Consider the following 17,038-nt stretch of genomic DNA (forward strand, 5'->3'; position numbering starts at 1 on the left):
TACCTGGCCAGAAGCCCAGGTGGCCCATAAGCAGAAGCCAGGCTCAGAGACTGGAAGAGCTGAGGAGACTTGCCTATTGCCAGGGATCCCCTGGTCACCCCCAGAACCCCAGGAGTGAAGAATTTGTAAATGGCCAGAGGACCACCATCTGAGCTGAGCATCTGGCCAGGAGGTATTAGAGGACCAAGTTTCACCTTAAGGCTTCACAAGATACTGGATAGGTCCTTCTGTAAGAGCCTACAGATTTCAGACCAAAGCTACAGTTGCAGGAACTAGCTCCTACAAATAAGACTCAGTTCAGCTCTGGTTGTTGTGGGATCAACAGCTCTGATAGTGCTTGCTATCCCCACCTGCTTACTTGATTGTAGTCATGTACAGCTTATACACACTTGTGAGTAGAAAGGATTAAAGGGCTTCTGAATCATAAAAAGTCATGTTACAAAACACAAAAACCAGTCTGTCTCTGGCACTCCTCTTTAAGATAATGGCATATCTTAAACCATCAACAGACTTGCAGAATGGAACGTTCCCATTTCCCGCTCCTGCTGCAATCCACTGAACCCCTCAAAATGTTTCCTGGTGAGTCAGTAGACCCTCAGGAAGAGCACAGGGGACAAAACAGTGTGCAGTCGAATGGGGAACTGGGGAAAATACTGATTCTTCTTTTACAAACAGAAATGCTGTTCCATTGGAGGAAAGGCAAGGTTAGACACATGCCAAAAATGCATCTATGTCTTCCGACTCAGACAAATAACAGCTCTACAGTAATATGTCATTTCAGTGGGGTTACACAGAAGGTGGAAACACAAAGTGATGTTCATTATGTTGCCTGCTAAGCATAACACTCAGGTTATTGAAATGTAATGGCAGAACTGCCTTCACATTACAGCTACCATGTGAAAGCACCAAAAATATACCTGTGTGGTAGCAGTCCTATTCAGAATGCTGCATGTGGTGCCAATTACTATGCAGACCCTCTGAATCATGTGGAGGATCTACATGTTCACACCAGCACTATAAAGAACATGCAGCACTCATTTAGAGAGTCTTAAGTACCACGTGGAAGGGTGGTTACTGCCACGTATTTAGAAGATGTCAAGTGGACGATATTTGTAGCCACCTGTACACAGAGACTGTAACATGTACAGTAGCTCTGAGCTGCAGTATCGAAGGAGCAGCCATGCCTGTGATGGCAACGACACAGAAAAGTCCCCGACGATTATTCTCTGAGCTGCTGCCTCAGCACTGGGGCCCATTAACAGTAGGCTGAGGCTCAAAGGGTTGGACTATTAGGCAATGTGAAGCCATGCTCTTATTTCAGAAATAAATGACAACTCTGGCAATTTAAGACAGAAGTTCATTATTCCACAGACCACTGGGAAGGATCGTGTAGACAGATGTGCAATCAATTTCTTACCAGTGCTCTTCGAGATGACCCTCTGAGAATCCCTCCTCAAGAGGATAATTAATTCTGCATCTGTAATAACTCAAGCCAGAACATTCTTTTAGCAGAAATTAAACTGCTGCTGCTGCTCTAATAGCGTATGTGTTTTTCCCCAGTGGGAGAGAAGGATTATGCCTCACTGGGGTCTAGGTGAAACCTGCAAACTTATTCTATATCCAATTTTACACTGGACTGGAAATCGGTTCTTTAAACATTCCTTCTAAACATGTATATCTATTTTCCTTCCACCGTATCCCAGAGGGATGATGTAACAAAAAAAGTCTAAGGCCACAGTATTGTAAATGAACTCCAGTACAAAAATTATTAAAGGAACAAAAAGTAAGATCCTACATTGTAAGAAAGCTAGCTGCTGAGGAACATCAGTGGTCTAGCTCTCCCTTTTGCATAGCTGATCGGCCATCTGGAGGTCAAATACATATCACTCATAGTGTGGCCTCTAGCAACCACTCTACATTGAAGTGGGTAAAAGGTAACTGATGGGCCCATCCTCCCAGCAGCTGCTGAACTCCAAGGTGAGTGAACACCTGGAATGCCTACAAAATGAAACACTGCCCCAAACCACCATGAGCTGAGCCTACTTCATCTTACTAAAGGCCTTGGGACAAATGAACGGCATAGCTATGATCGATCTCACCAATCTTAGACAAGGTATTCTCTTATTCTCTTGTGATAAGCTGCACAGAATAAAGTGAACCAAATTGGTGCCAGCTGTTAATTAATTTATGGTACAAGTAGATGACAGTGTCCCCCATGAAGACAGTGCAGAATGGGCCAAACAAAAACAACCACAATTCCAGGGCAGTTGTAGAAGAGGGGAACCAAAACAAAATCCTACTTGGCTCATGCTGACCATCTGTACCTTAAATTCACACCTTATTTACAATATTGGAGTGTACAACCAATAGAAATCCAACACTAAAGGAGGACGTAATAATGTGGTCTAGTGAACGCATGTGGTCAGTGCAGCCAAACCTTGCTGAATTCGTAAAAACAATTCAGAGAGACATGAGAAAAGATGTGACAACATTTGATAACTCTTTGTTTAATTCTGGAAAAACATAACTTTCATATACATGTTCACCATTGTTTTTCTGCAGTGGTACTCTACATATTTTTATCTGGATTTTGTACTGTGGTAGAAAGTATATTTTGTGTCACTTCCTTTTATTTTAAATACTAAGAAAATAGTACAAAAGCAACATTGTAATGTGAGATCACCTTAGTACTTTTCAGTGGCAACCAAACTGCATTAGTAACAAATAAGATTGGTTTCAAAATGGTGCTTTGGGCTTCAGGGAGCAACAGACATCTGTAGAGGTCTATAACCATTTAGACATCACTGTAGCCGTACAATGCTAATTTTGCCACAAAGACTGATCTTCTTTCGAGTGGTCTGGCTCCATAATAAAGTTAGTGCCAGCTAGCAGTAAAGGCTTCTCAGATATGAACTACGTACACCTAGTTGTGGTATTTACATATGAAATTGCAAAGTGAGAATAACATTTGTGAGGGTTATCGTTGTCTTATACAACTTGAAAACAATTTTACTTCCTTAGAGTGAAACATTTTACTACATACTTGAGTAAAATTTAGCACCTTCTCTAAGGCCCAGATAGAATAACTGTGGTGGATCTGATCCAACACTTATGCACCTAGTTGATCCTATCTGGTATAGGTAGCATAAAACCATATAAAAATTATTTTAGATTCAACATTTTTTATTTAGCGAACAGCTAGAAAAACCTCTATAGGGACCCAAGTCCTTATATGGCCCAAGTGTATGGCCATTTTAGCTCTAACAAGTTTCACATTCTTGTGCTATCACCCTACACATTAGCAGGCAAGAAAGGGAATCACAGAAGGACAAAAAACTCATCAGGTGTGTCAAATCTCTGACATTCAAAAACCATGTGGGGAAAGCAGCACACGCTGACTTAAGCACTAAAGTATGGATGCTTTAATTAATCCGGGGTGAATTTAATTGCTTTAGTTAAGTGGAAATTGGGTTAAAAATGATGCAGAGCATGCTGGGGTGTGTTAAAAACATGACATATGAGCGGGATGAATCGATAAATTAAAAGTGCACAGATGTTTTAATTAAACCCAGAGAAGTTAACAGAAATCACTGGAGACTTTTAAGCCTATGATTAATTCAATTCATTTTAAATACCTGTAGAGATATGAGGATGCCTCCATTTTGAGAGTTATAAAAGTTCTCAATCAATAAGTGCTTAAGCTGCTAGGAAAAAAAGGCTTTTAGAATGACAGAACAGCATTACTTACATAAGGAATATTTACATTCTACAGAATGCCCATCAATCTATTTGCTTTGCTTAGAACAAAAGTTAATAGTATGGTCAGCACTTTCCCTAACTCTTACGGGTAATGACTGCTGAGGTAAAAGCCTTTTATTAATTAAGAATTAATAATTTTTTGTGTTGGGCTGGGTTTTTAATGCTGCATTTTAATTAATATATTTTAATGGTTTTTAAAATTATTTTGTATTTGTAAGCAGGTTCAGGAAGGTTCCTGGAGAAGTGGCATAAGTATTTTCTAAATAAATAAATAAATACCCACAATTCAAGCAGCTATTTTGCTTATGCTGGGTGTGATTTAGATACATGAGCAACAATACTATTGTTTTTAAATATATTTTATTTGTACCTCATATTTCCACCCAATAAAGATCATCAGGGTGGCAAATAGTTTAAAAAGGCAGTAAAATCAACATAAAAACAACACATGTTACAGCAGTTAAAACAAATGGGAAGAATGATCAGTAAAGGAATGCCAAACAAAACAAAAAAGTCTTCATTTGTTGGCACAAGAAAATGACAGAGGAGCACAGACTAATCTCCTTGGAGAGCAAATTCTATACCTTTGGTGCCATGACTGAAAAAATCCCTTTCTTAGGCTGCCATCCATCTTACCTCAGATGACTGAAGCACCCAAAAAAGCCCCCCCCCATGACCGTAATGCTTCGCCAGATTCATAGGGAAGTAAGTATTCCTTAAGGTCAATACTACAACCTTGAATATGCCTGGAAGCAAACTGGAAGTCAGTGTAAATGGAACAAGACTAATGATGTGATCCCTACCATTCACTACAGCCAGCATTCTCACTGCAGCATTCTGCACCAATTGTAGTTTCCAGACACTCTTCATGGACATCCCCATGTTGAGTGCTTTGCAGAAATCTAATTTAGATGTGTATGTGTGTGTGTGTGTGTGTGTATAAAGCGCCTTCAAGTCACAGCTGACTTATGATGACTCCAGCATGGGGCTTTCAAGGCAATTAAGAAGCAGAGATGGTTTGCCATTGCCCTTCTCTGCAGAGTCTTCCATGGAGGTCTCCCTTCCAAGTACTGACCCTGCTTAACTTCCGAGATCTGATGAGATCAAGCTATACCATGCTGCCTTCCCTCCCCTAATATAGATAACCTATTATAATTCAACACTATCTACAATGTACCATGGAAGATGAGAACTATCTACGGCTGGGGTTTCCAATCTTTTTGAGCCTGTGGACACATTTGGAATTCAGACACGGCATTGTGGGCGCAGCAACAAAATGGCTGCCACAAAATGGTTGCGCAGGAGGTGGAGCCAGCCACAAAATGATTGCCCCAGCTTAATTTCAGTAACACAGTCCTTGTGCTGTGGTGGCAGCTGCTGCCAAAGCAACGTTTTTTTTAAAAAAATCTGCCAATCAGAAGCCTCGATGGGCAAAAGCCCTACCTGGCCCCACCCACTACCAAAAAACACATGGCAGGTGCCAGATAAGGTGTTGGTGGGTGCCATGGCACTCATGGATATCACACTGGGACCCCTGATCTACAGTATTTGCTGAAGACATTTCTGAAGGTTTTTGTACAAATAAACAAACTTTTGCTAGTCTAAATATTAAGAGATGTATCTGTATATGAATTGAGGGATTCAAAACTCTTACTGGCAGTCCAGTGGCAGATATTATTATCCTCGCCACATGACAGATGGAAAGCAAGCAGTTGTGGAAAATACACAGCAGTTAGAGAACTAATGAGACATCTTAACACTCTGAGCCAAGTGAAGGAGCTCACAAGCAACGGCGAACACAACTCCTTTGCTCAGATAATTATAATGAGGCTGGAATATCAGCAAGTGCAGCTTTTAGTTTTTGATAACAAGCAGCACATCCCCAAAAATTCTAAACAGAAGGCTGGTCCTCTTCTGTAGCTGACTACTCTAAACCTGGCTCTTTTGTGGCTATTTAACTGGTTTTTTAACTCCTGCCCACCTTCCGCAGACCCGGTTTGATTTTGATTTAACATATGGCCAGGATCACAGATGGGGATTTTGCAAATTCTCCACTTTTTTTTGCTGGCTATCACTGGGGTTGGAATGTGCTCTCTGCAGTCTGAACTTAGCCAGGAGTATCAGAGATGGAGGCTTTCCTGATGTTTTTCATGAATACTTTCCTGGCATATTTAAAAAGCACAATTTCTAGACAGGGTAGCTACTTTGCTGTGCCCCTAATTGAAAGATGCAGAAGCCAGAGTGGTCCCTAAGATGAACAGACTGTAGTCTTAGAAACCTGGTTATACTCACTGGCTCATTAACAGGTGACATCCAGCTTTAACATGCTGGCAATCTGCAGCAGATACAGTGAAAGGCTGCAAACAATAGTATGTTTTTATCGTATACCGTATTTTTCGCTTCATAAGACGCACTTTTTTCCTCCTCAAAAGTGAGGGGAAATGTCGGTGCGTCTTATGAAGCGAATGTGCGGACCCCCGCCCCTCCCCCCAGCCGGCTGGGCGCACCCGAACGCAAGCCGGCGTTCTGCCGGGACAGCCAGCTGGGAGGCGGGGTATTTAAACTGCTCTGCGCTGCCTGCCTAGGCAGCGCAGAGTAGTTTAACCTCCCCCGCTTCCCGTTCCTGAGTAGACCGAGGGGGGGGGGTCTGGTTGAGCATAAGGCAGCTTAACGAGGAGGGGCCCGTGGCTCAGTGGCAGAGCCTGTGCTTGGGCATAGCTGGAGGCCCCCGGTTCAGTCCCTGCGGGGAGCCTCCGCTCCCACCCGCCCCTCGCCCCGGCGAGCTCAGCGCTTCCCGGCCTCCGCCTCCCCCCCCACTCGCTGCACCCTTCCGCTCGCCCGGCCTCCGTGCAGTGGGGATCGCCGAGAGGGAAGTGGGAGAGGGAAGAAAGGAAGGCCGGAGGGTCGGGGGTGGGGGGTCTGCTTACCTCCAGCGCCGGCCGCCCAGGAGCCCAGCAGCAGCAGGAGCCGCCCCAGCACCACCATCTTCAACCCCCGGCCTTCCTTTCTTCCCTCTTCCCCCTCGGCGATCCCCACTGCACGGAGGCCGGGCGAGCGGAAGGGAAGGAGGGAGGGCCCGCGGATCGTCCCAGCGGCGGGACCCGGCCTCGCACTTTGCCCGCCCCTCCTGGTCTCCGTGCAGCAAGTGGGGGGGGAGGCGGAGGCCGGGCAGCGCCGAGCTCGCCGGGGCCAGGGGCGGGAGGGAGCGGAGGCGCCCCGCAGGGACTGAACCGGGGGCCTCCACCTCCCCCCCCCACTCACTGCACGGAGACCAGGCGGGGTGGGCAAAGAGCGAGGCCGGGTCCCGCCGCCGGGACGATCCGCGGGCCCTCCCTCCTTCCTTTCCGCTCGCCCCGACCGCCCGGCCTTCCTTTCTTCCCTCTCCCACTTCCCCCTCGGCGATCCCCACCGCGTAGGCATTGCAGGGCCGTAACAACGTTGCTGCTGCTGCATTGAGCTGCCGGTGTCTTGCAAGCGGGGCCTGCAAATATGTATTTCCACCCCCTTGTGTGTGTATGCGCGAATAAAAGGAGGGGGGGAGGAATAGTTTCAAAGGGTTGCAGCACGCAGGCCCCCACCAGGAAACAAAGGCCATTTATTCATGGAAGGTTTTGCATTGGATTTGCCGCTCTTTAGATGCACTTTTTCCCCATCCATATTCTCAAAACTCAACAATAAACCCCCGTGCAGAACTTTGAGAATTCAGATGGGGAAAATGTGCCTCTATAGAGTGACAAATCCAATGCAAAACCTTCCATGAATAAATAGCCAAAAGGAGAAAGAGAGAAAAGATTTCTCCCCCCCCACAATTCCCCAAGATGGCATGCAAAACGCCTCCCCACCCCCATGCAAACAGACCTGCTGCTGCTGGTAGCCTTGAGCAAGAAGGCTAGTGCGTGCTGCAAAGCCAGGGAGGGGCTGATCCTGGCAAGGGTGCTTTTTTTTTTCAGGCAGGCATGTTTAAGGGCTCCCTCTCCCTGCCACAGCAGCCTGCAGAGAGGGGGAGATGGAGGCCTGGCTTGAAAAGATGGTTGCACATAATGGCAGGTAGGCAGAGAGGAGAGGTTCTTGCTGGGACTGAAGGGAAAAGGTGGGGGTGGGGGGTTTGCCTCTGGCTTGGGGGGAAAAAGGGATGGATGGGGGGGGTGAGTGGGGAAGGGATCTCCCCTGTGGACTCAATTTAAAACTTGTCACTGGAGTGTGAAAGGGGGGGGGGACAGGACCAGAGAGAGAGACAAGAGAGATTTCTAAATATATATATATATATTTATTAGTGGTTCTTCTGAAGCATTTCCTTTGCAGATCAAGGAATCCCCTCTTGTGGAGGAAAAGCAGGAGAGGAAGGGAGTTAAAAGCTGACACCCCCCCTTTCCCTTGCCCATTTTAATTACAGGCAAGGAAGAAAAGAGAAAAAGGCAGTAATGGGACCTTCAGTAGTACCTCTGCCAAGCACAGGCTCTGCCACTGAGCCACGGGCCCCTCCTTGTTAAGCTGCCTTATGCTGAACCAGAGCCCCCCCCCCCCCTCGGTCCATCCAAGTCAGTACTGTCTGCTCAGACCGGCAGCGGCTCTCCAGGGTCTCAGGCAGGGGTCTTTCCCATCACCGACTTGCCTGTTCCCTTTAACTGGAGATGCCGCTGGGGATTGAACCTGGGACCTCCTGCATGCCCAGCAGAGGCTCTGCCGCTGAGCTCACAGCCCCCTCCCCATGGCTCTCCAGGGTCTCAGGCAGGGGTCTTTCCCATCACCTACTTGCCTGTTCCCTTTAACTGGAGATGCCACTGGGGGTTGAACCTGGGACCTCCTGCATGCCAAGCAGAGGCTCTGCCGCTGAGCTCACAGCCCCCTCCCCATGGCTCTCCAGGGTCTCAGGCAGAAAGGGTCTTTCCCATCACCTACCTGCCCATTCCCTTTAACTGGAGATGCCACTGGGGGTTGAACCTAGGACCTCCTGCATGCCAAGCAGAGGCTCTGCCGCTGAGCTCACAGCCCCCTCCCCATGGCTCTCCAGGGTCTCAGGCAGAAAGGGTCTTTCCCATCACCTACCTGCCCGTTCCCTTTAACTGGAGATGCCACTGGGGGTTGAACCTGGGACCTCCTGCATGCCAAGCAGAGGCTCTGCCGCTGAGCTCACAGCCCCCTCCCCATGGCTCTCCAGGGTCTCAGGCAGAAAGGGTCTTTCCCATAACCTACCTGCCCGTTCCCTTTAACTGGAGATGCCACTGGGGGTTGAACCTGGGACCTCCTGCATGCCAAGCAGAGGCTCTGCCGCTGAGCTCACAGCCCCTTCCAAAATACACATGAACACATGAAGCTGCTTTCTAATGAATCAGACCCCCCCCCCCAATTCAGTATTGTCTACTCAGACTGGCAGCAGCTCTCCAGGGTCTCAGGCAGGGGCTCTTTCACATCACCTACCTGCCCGGGCTCTTTAACTGGAGATGCCGGAGATTGAACCTGGGGCCTTTCAAGACCCCCCCCCCCCCGCCCAGCTTCCAGGGAGTCTCTAGAAGCCGGGCGGGCCCCTGCCCAACAGCTGAGCCTCGGACCGGGAAGGGGGGGGAGGTAAAACTGTTCTGCGCTGCCTAGGCAGGCAGCGCAGAGCAGTTTAAAGACCCCCGCCCGGCTTCTAGGGACTCCCTGGAAACCGGACGGGGGTCTTTATTCGGCAGAATATTTTTTCTTGTTTTCCTACTCTAAAAACTAGGTGCGTCTTATGGTCAGGTGCGTCTTATGGAGCGAAAAATACGGTAATTATTTTCCTAGTTGGGCATTCCCTGAATCTTTGTTCTAATTTCCATCTTGTCTCCCTTGTAGTCCTCTTTCCCTGTTGCCTTCTTCATTGGGCAGTCTTATATAATAATACAGGTGTCTCAATAGCCAAATATTCCACCAGTCAATGGTGTCTCCTTTGAACTGTCTTCATATTCATTTGTGGTATAAGGGAATTATATGGTAATTTCTACAGTCACCTCAATGAGGATACCCATATGGCACCAAGCCTAATGGGCATGCAAGACTGAATATCAACATGATTTTGGCAAGCCAGCTGTTTTGTGCTGTACTATCATGTGTACTACAAATACTAACATTAGAGTAATCCAAAATATTTCCATTATGCTTTTGGGGAATGGCCTTGATTGGCAGCATGACTTTGTACAGTTTTGTTGTGCAGGCAAGAGAAGTGAAGAATAGTTATGTAGAGCTCTAGAGTTGAAGCCAGGGTGGACTTGCTCAAACACTCCTATACACATTTCTAGGGAATTGTTTATTGTTTGCGCAAGTGCTGTGAGAGAACACTCCCCCCACAAAAGAAAGAAATAGATATCTAATTTTGAGAAAGCATAAAGTGGGGAGAGGTTTAAAGTTGAGAAACACTGCAGTCTCACATTTCAAACCATATGACTTTATTTTAGAGAGCCAGCATGGTGTAGTGGTTAAGAGCAGTGGTTTGGAGTGGTTTGGAGCAGTGGACTCTGATCTGGAAAACTGGGTTTGATTCCCCACTCCTCCACATGAGTGAAGGATGCTAATCTGGTGAACTGGATTTGTTTCCCCACTCCTACACATGAAGCCAGCTGGGTGACCTTGGGCTAGTCATACTCTCTCAGTCCCGCCTACCTCACAGGGTGTCTGTTGCGGGGAGGGGAAGGGAAGGTGATTGAAAGCCAGTTTGATTCTTCCTTAAGTGGTGGAGAAAGTTGGCATATAAAAACCAACTCTTCTTCTTCTTCATTCCTCAAGGTCATTTGAGTTTCTGGCCAGCCTATGCTTATTAACATAATGATCTATGTATGCTAAAGGCAAACAAAAATTGGTTTCACGTTGCTAAAAATGACTCTTTTTCTGGATTAACATCACTGCTATAATTATTTAATGAAAATAAATTGCTTCACATATACTGCTTTTTGCCACTTAACCATGAATTTGTCCACTATTTGAAATGGCAGTCCTCTTGATTCCATCTCTTCCCTGTCTCTGATCCCATAAATGTTGCAGGTACTTTAGATAGCCTCTGATAATGTGAGGCAGCCCAGGGCAACTGAAGAGTCAGCTACGGAATGTCAGTCACTGGACCTTTTTTGATTTCCTTTTATTTAAAGAGGCTGACTGAACAATGAGGGCTTAAGATAGTCCCGTTTCAGTGGGAGAAGTTGGACGATGGGGCCTTGTGTAGAATCAATGATGTTTTGATCTTTTCAGGGCCGTCACTATGCAGCACGATAAAGACTGTTCCAAATAGCTTAACTGCAACGCACACAGCTTTATTATTTACATATGTGAGAGCCCCTGCTCTGCCTACAAGCTGCCGAACAACTGAATATTTGGGGGATGCCAAAACACTTTCACTAACATCTAATTAAGGCAGTCTGTTTTCTAATAGTAACATTGTTTTGCCTTCAGTGACAGATGTAGAGCAGCAGGAGTTGTCATTTCCAGTAGTTAGTATCTACTTACTTACCCACTAATTTGAGATCTGACTTGTCAAGCTCCTATACAGGAGGTCAAAAACATACATGTAACACTGGGATGAGATGTGGCACGAGCATTCAGCTTGTCTGAGGTGATCATTAAACATTTAAAACTGAAAATGGATATAATATGCCTTATGGGCTTAATTATTTTAAACCAAATAAAACAAAAGGCTACTACTGAAACCTGGGGGAAAACTACAAACCTACCCTTGTATTACTAGTTACTGAAATGGTACTAACCTTTGCCAGCAAGTCAAAAATAAACAAAGGAAAAGTAACAGGGCTGGCATCAGTATACCCTAGGGTTGCCAGCTCTGGGTTGGAAAATACCTGGATATTTTAGGGGTGGAGCTTGGGGAGGGCACGGTTTGGGGAGGGGAGGGACCTCCGAAGGGTATGATGCCATACAGTCTACTGTCCAAACTTCCTTCAATAAAGCTGTACTTAGATTTATGGTGTGTGTTGTTCAAGGAGTTTCTGGTAAAAAACCCACGTGAGCTTGGTTGCGTTACCGCACCATGGCGATGACTGCTGAGACAGGGAGGTTTTTTCTTTTATTTAATCTATCCAAGCATGGGGACTGAGTGTGCATATGGTTTATGTTTTTGTATCTATATGTGGTATTTAGAATTTCTGATCATTAAGATAGTAATTAAAGCTATGAGAGGCTTTTTGGAGAAATAATTGGCTTAAATGAATGAACTAGTTTATTGACTAGATTTTGGATTCGCGCTAGGGACTCACTTTCAGTTAGTAAACAAAACTGAATAGATAATTTTTGGAGGGACAAGTTCACATGACCTTCCAGTTGATTTTAACTGGTATGACTATCTCGCAGAGGACTCCTTAATTTTAGTGGGGAATAATGGAAGGTTGATGGGTCTTGAGAAATGGAATGTGGGTGGACTTTACTCAGACTCTGCTGATTTTTTAGTGAGGGATGATAAAAATGTTATAAAGAGAAGAGATTAAATGAAGGGAGGGATGAAATACTGGAGCTGCTGGCTAAGCAGACATTTTTGATTGCCCACACATTCCTGGAAATCCATCAAAAATAGATACTACGACTCAAAGATGTTTGAATAACCCATTAGTAACACTAGATGCTTTCTCCCGAGATTTTAAGCAGGGGTGCAAAGAAATGGGGAAAGATCAATCTAATATAATGATGGATCCATATTCTACAATCTTAAATATATTTCTTTACTCGGGGAAGCATATAGATTGGGCTGCTAAGCAGAGAGCAGAAGTTAGTGCAGCTTTGTAGTGGTGCTCTTCAGTTAGATGATAGGGTTATATATGAAAATCCCAGCTCTGTTGAGGTTTTCTCTACTCTGATATAAATAATGTCCCAATTTAGATCCCCACAGATATGGAATGATTGTAGTAGACCCCCTGTTTTCTTTGGAGCCAAGTATATTAATTAATAAGCCCACATCTAATGGAGAGAGCCAGCATGATGTAATGGTTAACAACAGTGGATTCTAATCTGGAGAACCGGGTTCAATTCCCCACTCCTCCACATGAAGTCTAATGGGTGACCTTGGGCCAGTCACAGGTCTCAGAACTCTCTCAGCCCATGCAGAGGCAGACAGTGGCAAACCACCTCTGAACGTCTCTTGCCTTGAAAACCCTACAGGGCTGCCATAAGTCAGCTGTGACTTGATGGCACATGCACACACACATCTGATGGATGTGTCTCTTATAAATTTGAGTATCAAGTAAAGCATATGCAAGATTGACTAGATAGTTCTGTTATTAAAATCTTATCATGGAACACTGTAGTGTGGTATTCAAAGGTCGTAATCTCAGAAGTAGAGAATTTTCTGAAAGGATTTAATGTGATCCTTTTCAAAGAAGCATGGGCGGTAGAAGACATTTATTTTGGGGGGATATGTGTAAATTGTATCAGAGGCTCCAAGAGTGGAGAAGGGTGGATGATATAGGGCAGCCATAGCCTGTTTGAGCTCCAATTCTATTCTGGTTAAAAACAATAATAAAGAAATTACATTCTTCCTCATCCGTTTTGGGTATTTGTTGTTAAAAAAAAGAAAAAAGAAAACTTGGATTATACTATCCATTTATACCCCTCCATTGGGGAATGTGAAGACACCAGGAGATGTTAAGTAGGTTGATAGAAAACTTGAGGGTGTCTTGGTAGCTAGTGATTTTAATGGTTCTTAGTAGCTGGTGATTTTAATGCTAGGATTGGCACTAATGACAAGCAGTGGTGAGAGGCTTATGATGTTATGATCTATGATGTAGAAGCCATGGGCTATACATATATGTATGTGTGTGTGTGTGTGTATGTACATATGATACATGTCATATATGTGAATAGCATAACTACTGCTGGCCAATGTAACATTAATTTACAGGAAATATCTTTAGCAACTTCTTAAATACCAACTAAGTCTGACAGCCCTTATTTCATTTTCCTGTTAAGTCCTACATCATGTTGAAGTAACATTTTAAAAATGTTACAGATTTAAACTATTCTTCAAAATAGTTGCCCTTGAGTAGCAGGCTCATGCTGTACCTGCATAAAAGTATAATTGGTGCCCTGGAGCCAGGGTTGTAACCCATCCAAATCTTACCAGTGTTAAAATGGAAAGCTAGTTAATATTGATCTTTTCTAGTAGCATGAAGGAGTGGGAGGTTGCATTTATAGGACTGGAATGCCCAGTCTTTTTCATTAGAATTTTTTTATTGTATAGCGTAGCAGAGCATATAAATTTTCATCTTGGTTGTGGAAGGTCACTGAAGGGTGGGGACTCATTAAAAAGAGTTGGGGGGGCTCACAGAAGGTGGCATTTTTGAGCAAATTCAGAACTCAGGAAACCCCCATTTTTTCAAAGTGTCATCCAACAATGCTTGCAGCTGCCAGCATATTCTGAACTCAGCCTGAGAGAATCTGCTCACTGGTATGTAAAAGACACTGCCTCTGCAAACATGAAGGGGGGGCGGAGCTGCACAGGAAACGGTATGATCCCTACGCTGGCATCCATGCCAACTGCGCCATGCAAACTGTCATGGAAACTGGCACAAGGTGACTTACGCCAGCCCTGGGGCGCCGCGCAGCAGCACGAGCCTCCTGCGCCCATGCAGCCTTCCCGGCGGCATATGTCCAGTGCGAGTGTTTGTGCTGGCAACCCGGGGGGCGTCCTGGGGTATTCCTAACCCCTTTCAGGCTGGAAAGGAGCCCTTTTGCAGGCATTGAGATACGCCTGCAAAATTGTGGCGCAGCCCCATGGAACTCTATGGGGAGTTCCAAGGGGCTTTTGCTCCAGAAATATTTATTTATTTATGGGCTTGCTGTGCTGGCAACAAGCTTCTCTAAAGGCGGCACAACTGTGCTGCCTCCGCCTGCTGCCTATCTGCCCCTCCTTCAAGAATGGGCTGCCCAGCATTCTGAACACCTACAACAAGTGCTACAGAAATAATCATTTTTATTATGAAGATCAGTTCCCATGGCCGAGGCTAACATACTGGGGATCACTAGAAAACAAAGGTAACCATTACCTTTTGCACAATCAGCTCCATGGTAGCCAGGAAAACAATGACAGATTCCAGACACACATTCACCATTCCCATGACAATTGCGTGGGCAGTCCTGCACAGAATCTGAAAGACAAATGCCATTAACCATTTCAGCTGCTCTGTTTTCAGTTCACCGTGATGTCACTTTCAGCATTTGTGAACTTACTGTAAGTTCATTGTTCCACAATAACAAAGCGGCAAATATTAATGTGTCTCAATATATTTTGTAAACATTCCTGCTTCATAAAGATTCCACTTAAAATTTTATTTCGGCAGTTTAAGTAAAGTTTTTTCCACCTAGTTTATACACCAGTGGTTTAAGTTTATATTTCCTCTACAAGGAATAAAATTAATACGTTTCATCTGAGCGCACTAAACAGCCTTATTTTCTGTATGAGGAAATGGAGAAGCAGATAGGTCCCTTCTGTCGTATAATGAACCTAAATTGCATAGTCTCAGCCAGGGGTCCCTTGCATTAACGATTAAAACACACAGTTGTATCTTTGGTAACCAACTGCAATTGTACGTAATGAGCAAGGAGGGAGGCTCCTATAGAAGATGTGAGTTTTCACCGTATATAGCTATTGTTTGTGACAACTGTTATACCCTGACAATAGTTTTGCAGGCACAAAGCAAGTTAATGGAACAGTCCTTGAACCCATTTTCCACTGCTTCAAATATTACACTTCTAAACAGCAACATCATTCTCATTAGAAAAATAACCTTATGCTTGCTCTTGTTGTAATGTGTATAGATTTCTTTTACTTTTGTAAATGTGTTCAAGCCCATGTAAAGAATTTGAAATAATGATAAAATCCTGAGTTTAATGCCATTTCTGGGTTCTTACTTTAACCCACCAATTTTATGTTAATTAATTATTCAGACATTCAAAGTTACGGTACTCACAATAAGCATCATTCTGCCACATGTACATTATTCAGTCATAAATTTAACACAGTGTATTTGAATTAAAAACGCCTTGCATTTAGCAGAATGAACTAAATAACAGTTGCTTTGGGACCTAGAACACTGAATGTGTAACTTTTCTGCATTTCTTAATGTTAAGCAATCGGTAATAACTCTGACATAGAATTTTTCCTTCCATTGTCTAGGATATTATAGTTAGTTTATTTGGTTATACTTTCACAGGGATTTTTGTTGTAGTTTATATCAGTACTAGATTCACAGCGGAGGTTGGTTGATGGATTAAGGAATAGGACAACATCATGGATACAATTAACTAATATATATTGAGTATAACCATTCAGCTAACAATAATTCAAATCAGTGTTCCACCTGTTGACAGTGATGTCAATAATTCCTGTCTACCACAAAAAGCTCAATGTTGTACCATAGCTGGTTAATCACAGTACAAGACAAGGTCCTTGTTTTTATAATTCTCTGGTCATCCACAGGTAGCAATTCTTCTTGATTTTATAATTTTTCTCTGAGATTTCAAGGTCTTTTGTTATTCTTACTGTTGTTGGAAATTGCTCATTTACAAAGAGCAGGTCCCAGAACAGATGTCACCTCCCCTATTAGTACATGCTGCAAAATGGCTTTTATGGCTAAGGAGGGTGGGCCAGTCTGATGCTAGCCCATATATGTCCTTTACTTGGACTTCCACAATGTCCTTTGCCAGGTCCTCAGTGTCCATTTTGGCTCGCTCCCCCTTGTTCAAGGGGAGTGGATCAGCCTTCTTCAAATGGAAAAGTAATGCAAAATAAAACCGTCCAATACGTTACTTACACAGGATTGCCAGATTTTTAAAAAATACACATGTTTAAATGAGCAATGGGCTAAGTACCTTAAATTGCTAATTAGGAAGGAAACTGCAAGGAGGGAATTAAGTTTTGTCAGGAGAGACAATGCTTGAATCTAGTTAAAATAGCCTAAAAATAACCAGGTGACTGTTAACATTAAGCAAAACTGCCTGGATTGCTCAAATAATATTGAAGTATAGCTTAATAACTGAAACCATACCAGATGTAAACTACAGGAATACAAGAACAGCTACTGTGTTAACAGCTCTTTGTATAATAACCTATTTGAATGACAATGTAGCAAAGCCTTTATGACAGTGGTTCCCAACTTTTTTCGAGTCGCGACCCCCTTTTACAATTGCCAAGTAACCTGCGACCCCCGCCACATTTGTCATCCTCAACATTTAGTCTGTTTTGGACTTCTGCTAGGGCAGCGGAGCAGTTGCCTCCCCCGGAGCTCCGGGAAGGGGAAGCAAGAACGTCGTAAATAAGGGAGCTATT

General features: G+C 44.3%; 1 protein-coding gene across 3 annotated transcripts in view; it reads right to left on the minus strand.

The window, feature by feature from the left end:
• Window positions 1-17,038, minus strand: part of TENM2 (teneurin transmembrane protein 2) — an 860,742-nt gene that overhangs the window by 132,603 nt on the left and 711,101 nt on the right. For all 3 annotated transcript variants that reach the window (XM_056867244.1, XM_056867243.1, XM_056867245.1), the window contains one exon: window positions 14,757-14,858. In XM_056867244.1, the coding sequence (XP_056723222.1) occupies window positions 14,757-14,858 (102 nt within the window). The remainder of the gene's footprint in view (window positions 1-14,756; window positions 14,859-17,038) is intronic.

The sequence above is a fragment of the Euleptes europaea genome, chromosome 1 (genome assembly GCF_029931775.1).
Source record: "Euleptes europaea isolate rEulEur1 chromosome 1, rEulEur1.hap1, whole genome shotgun sequence".
NCBI classification, from domain to species: Eukaryota; Metazoa; Chordata; class Lepidosauria; order Squamata; family Sphaerodactylidae; genus Euleptes; species Euleptes europaea.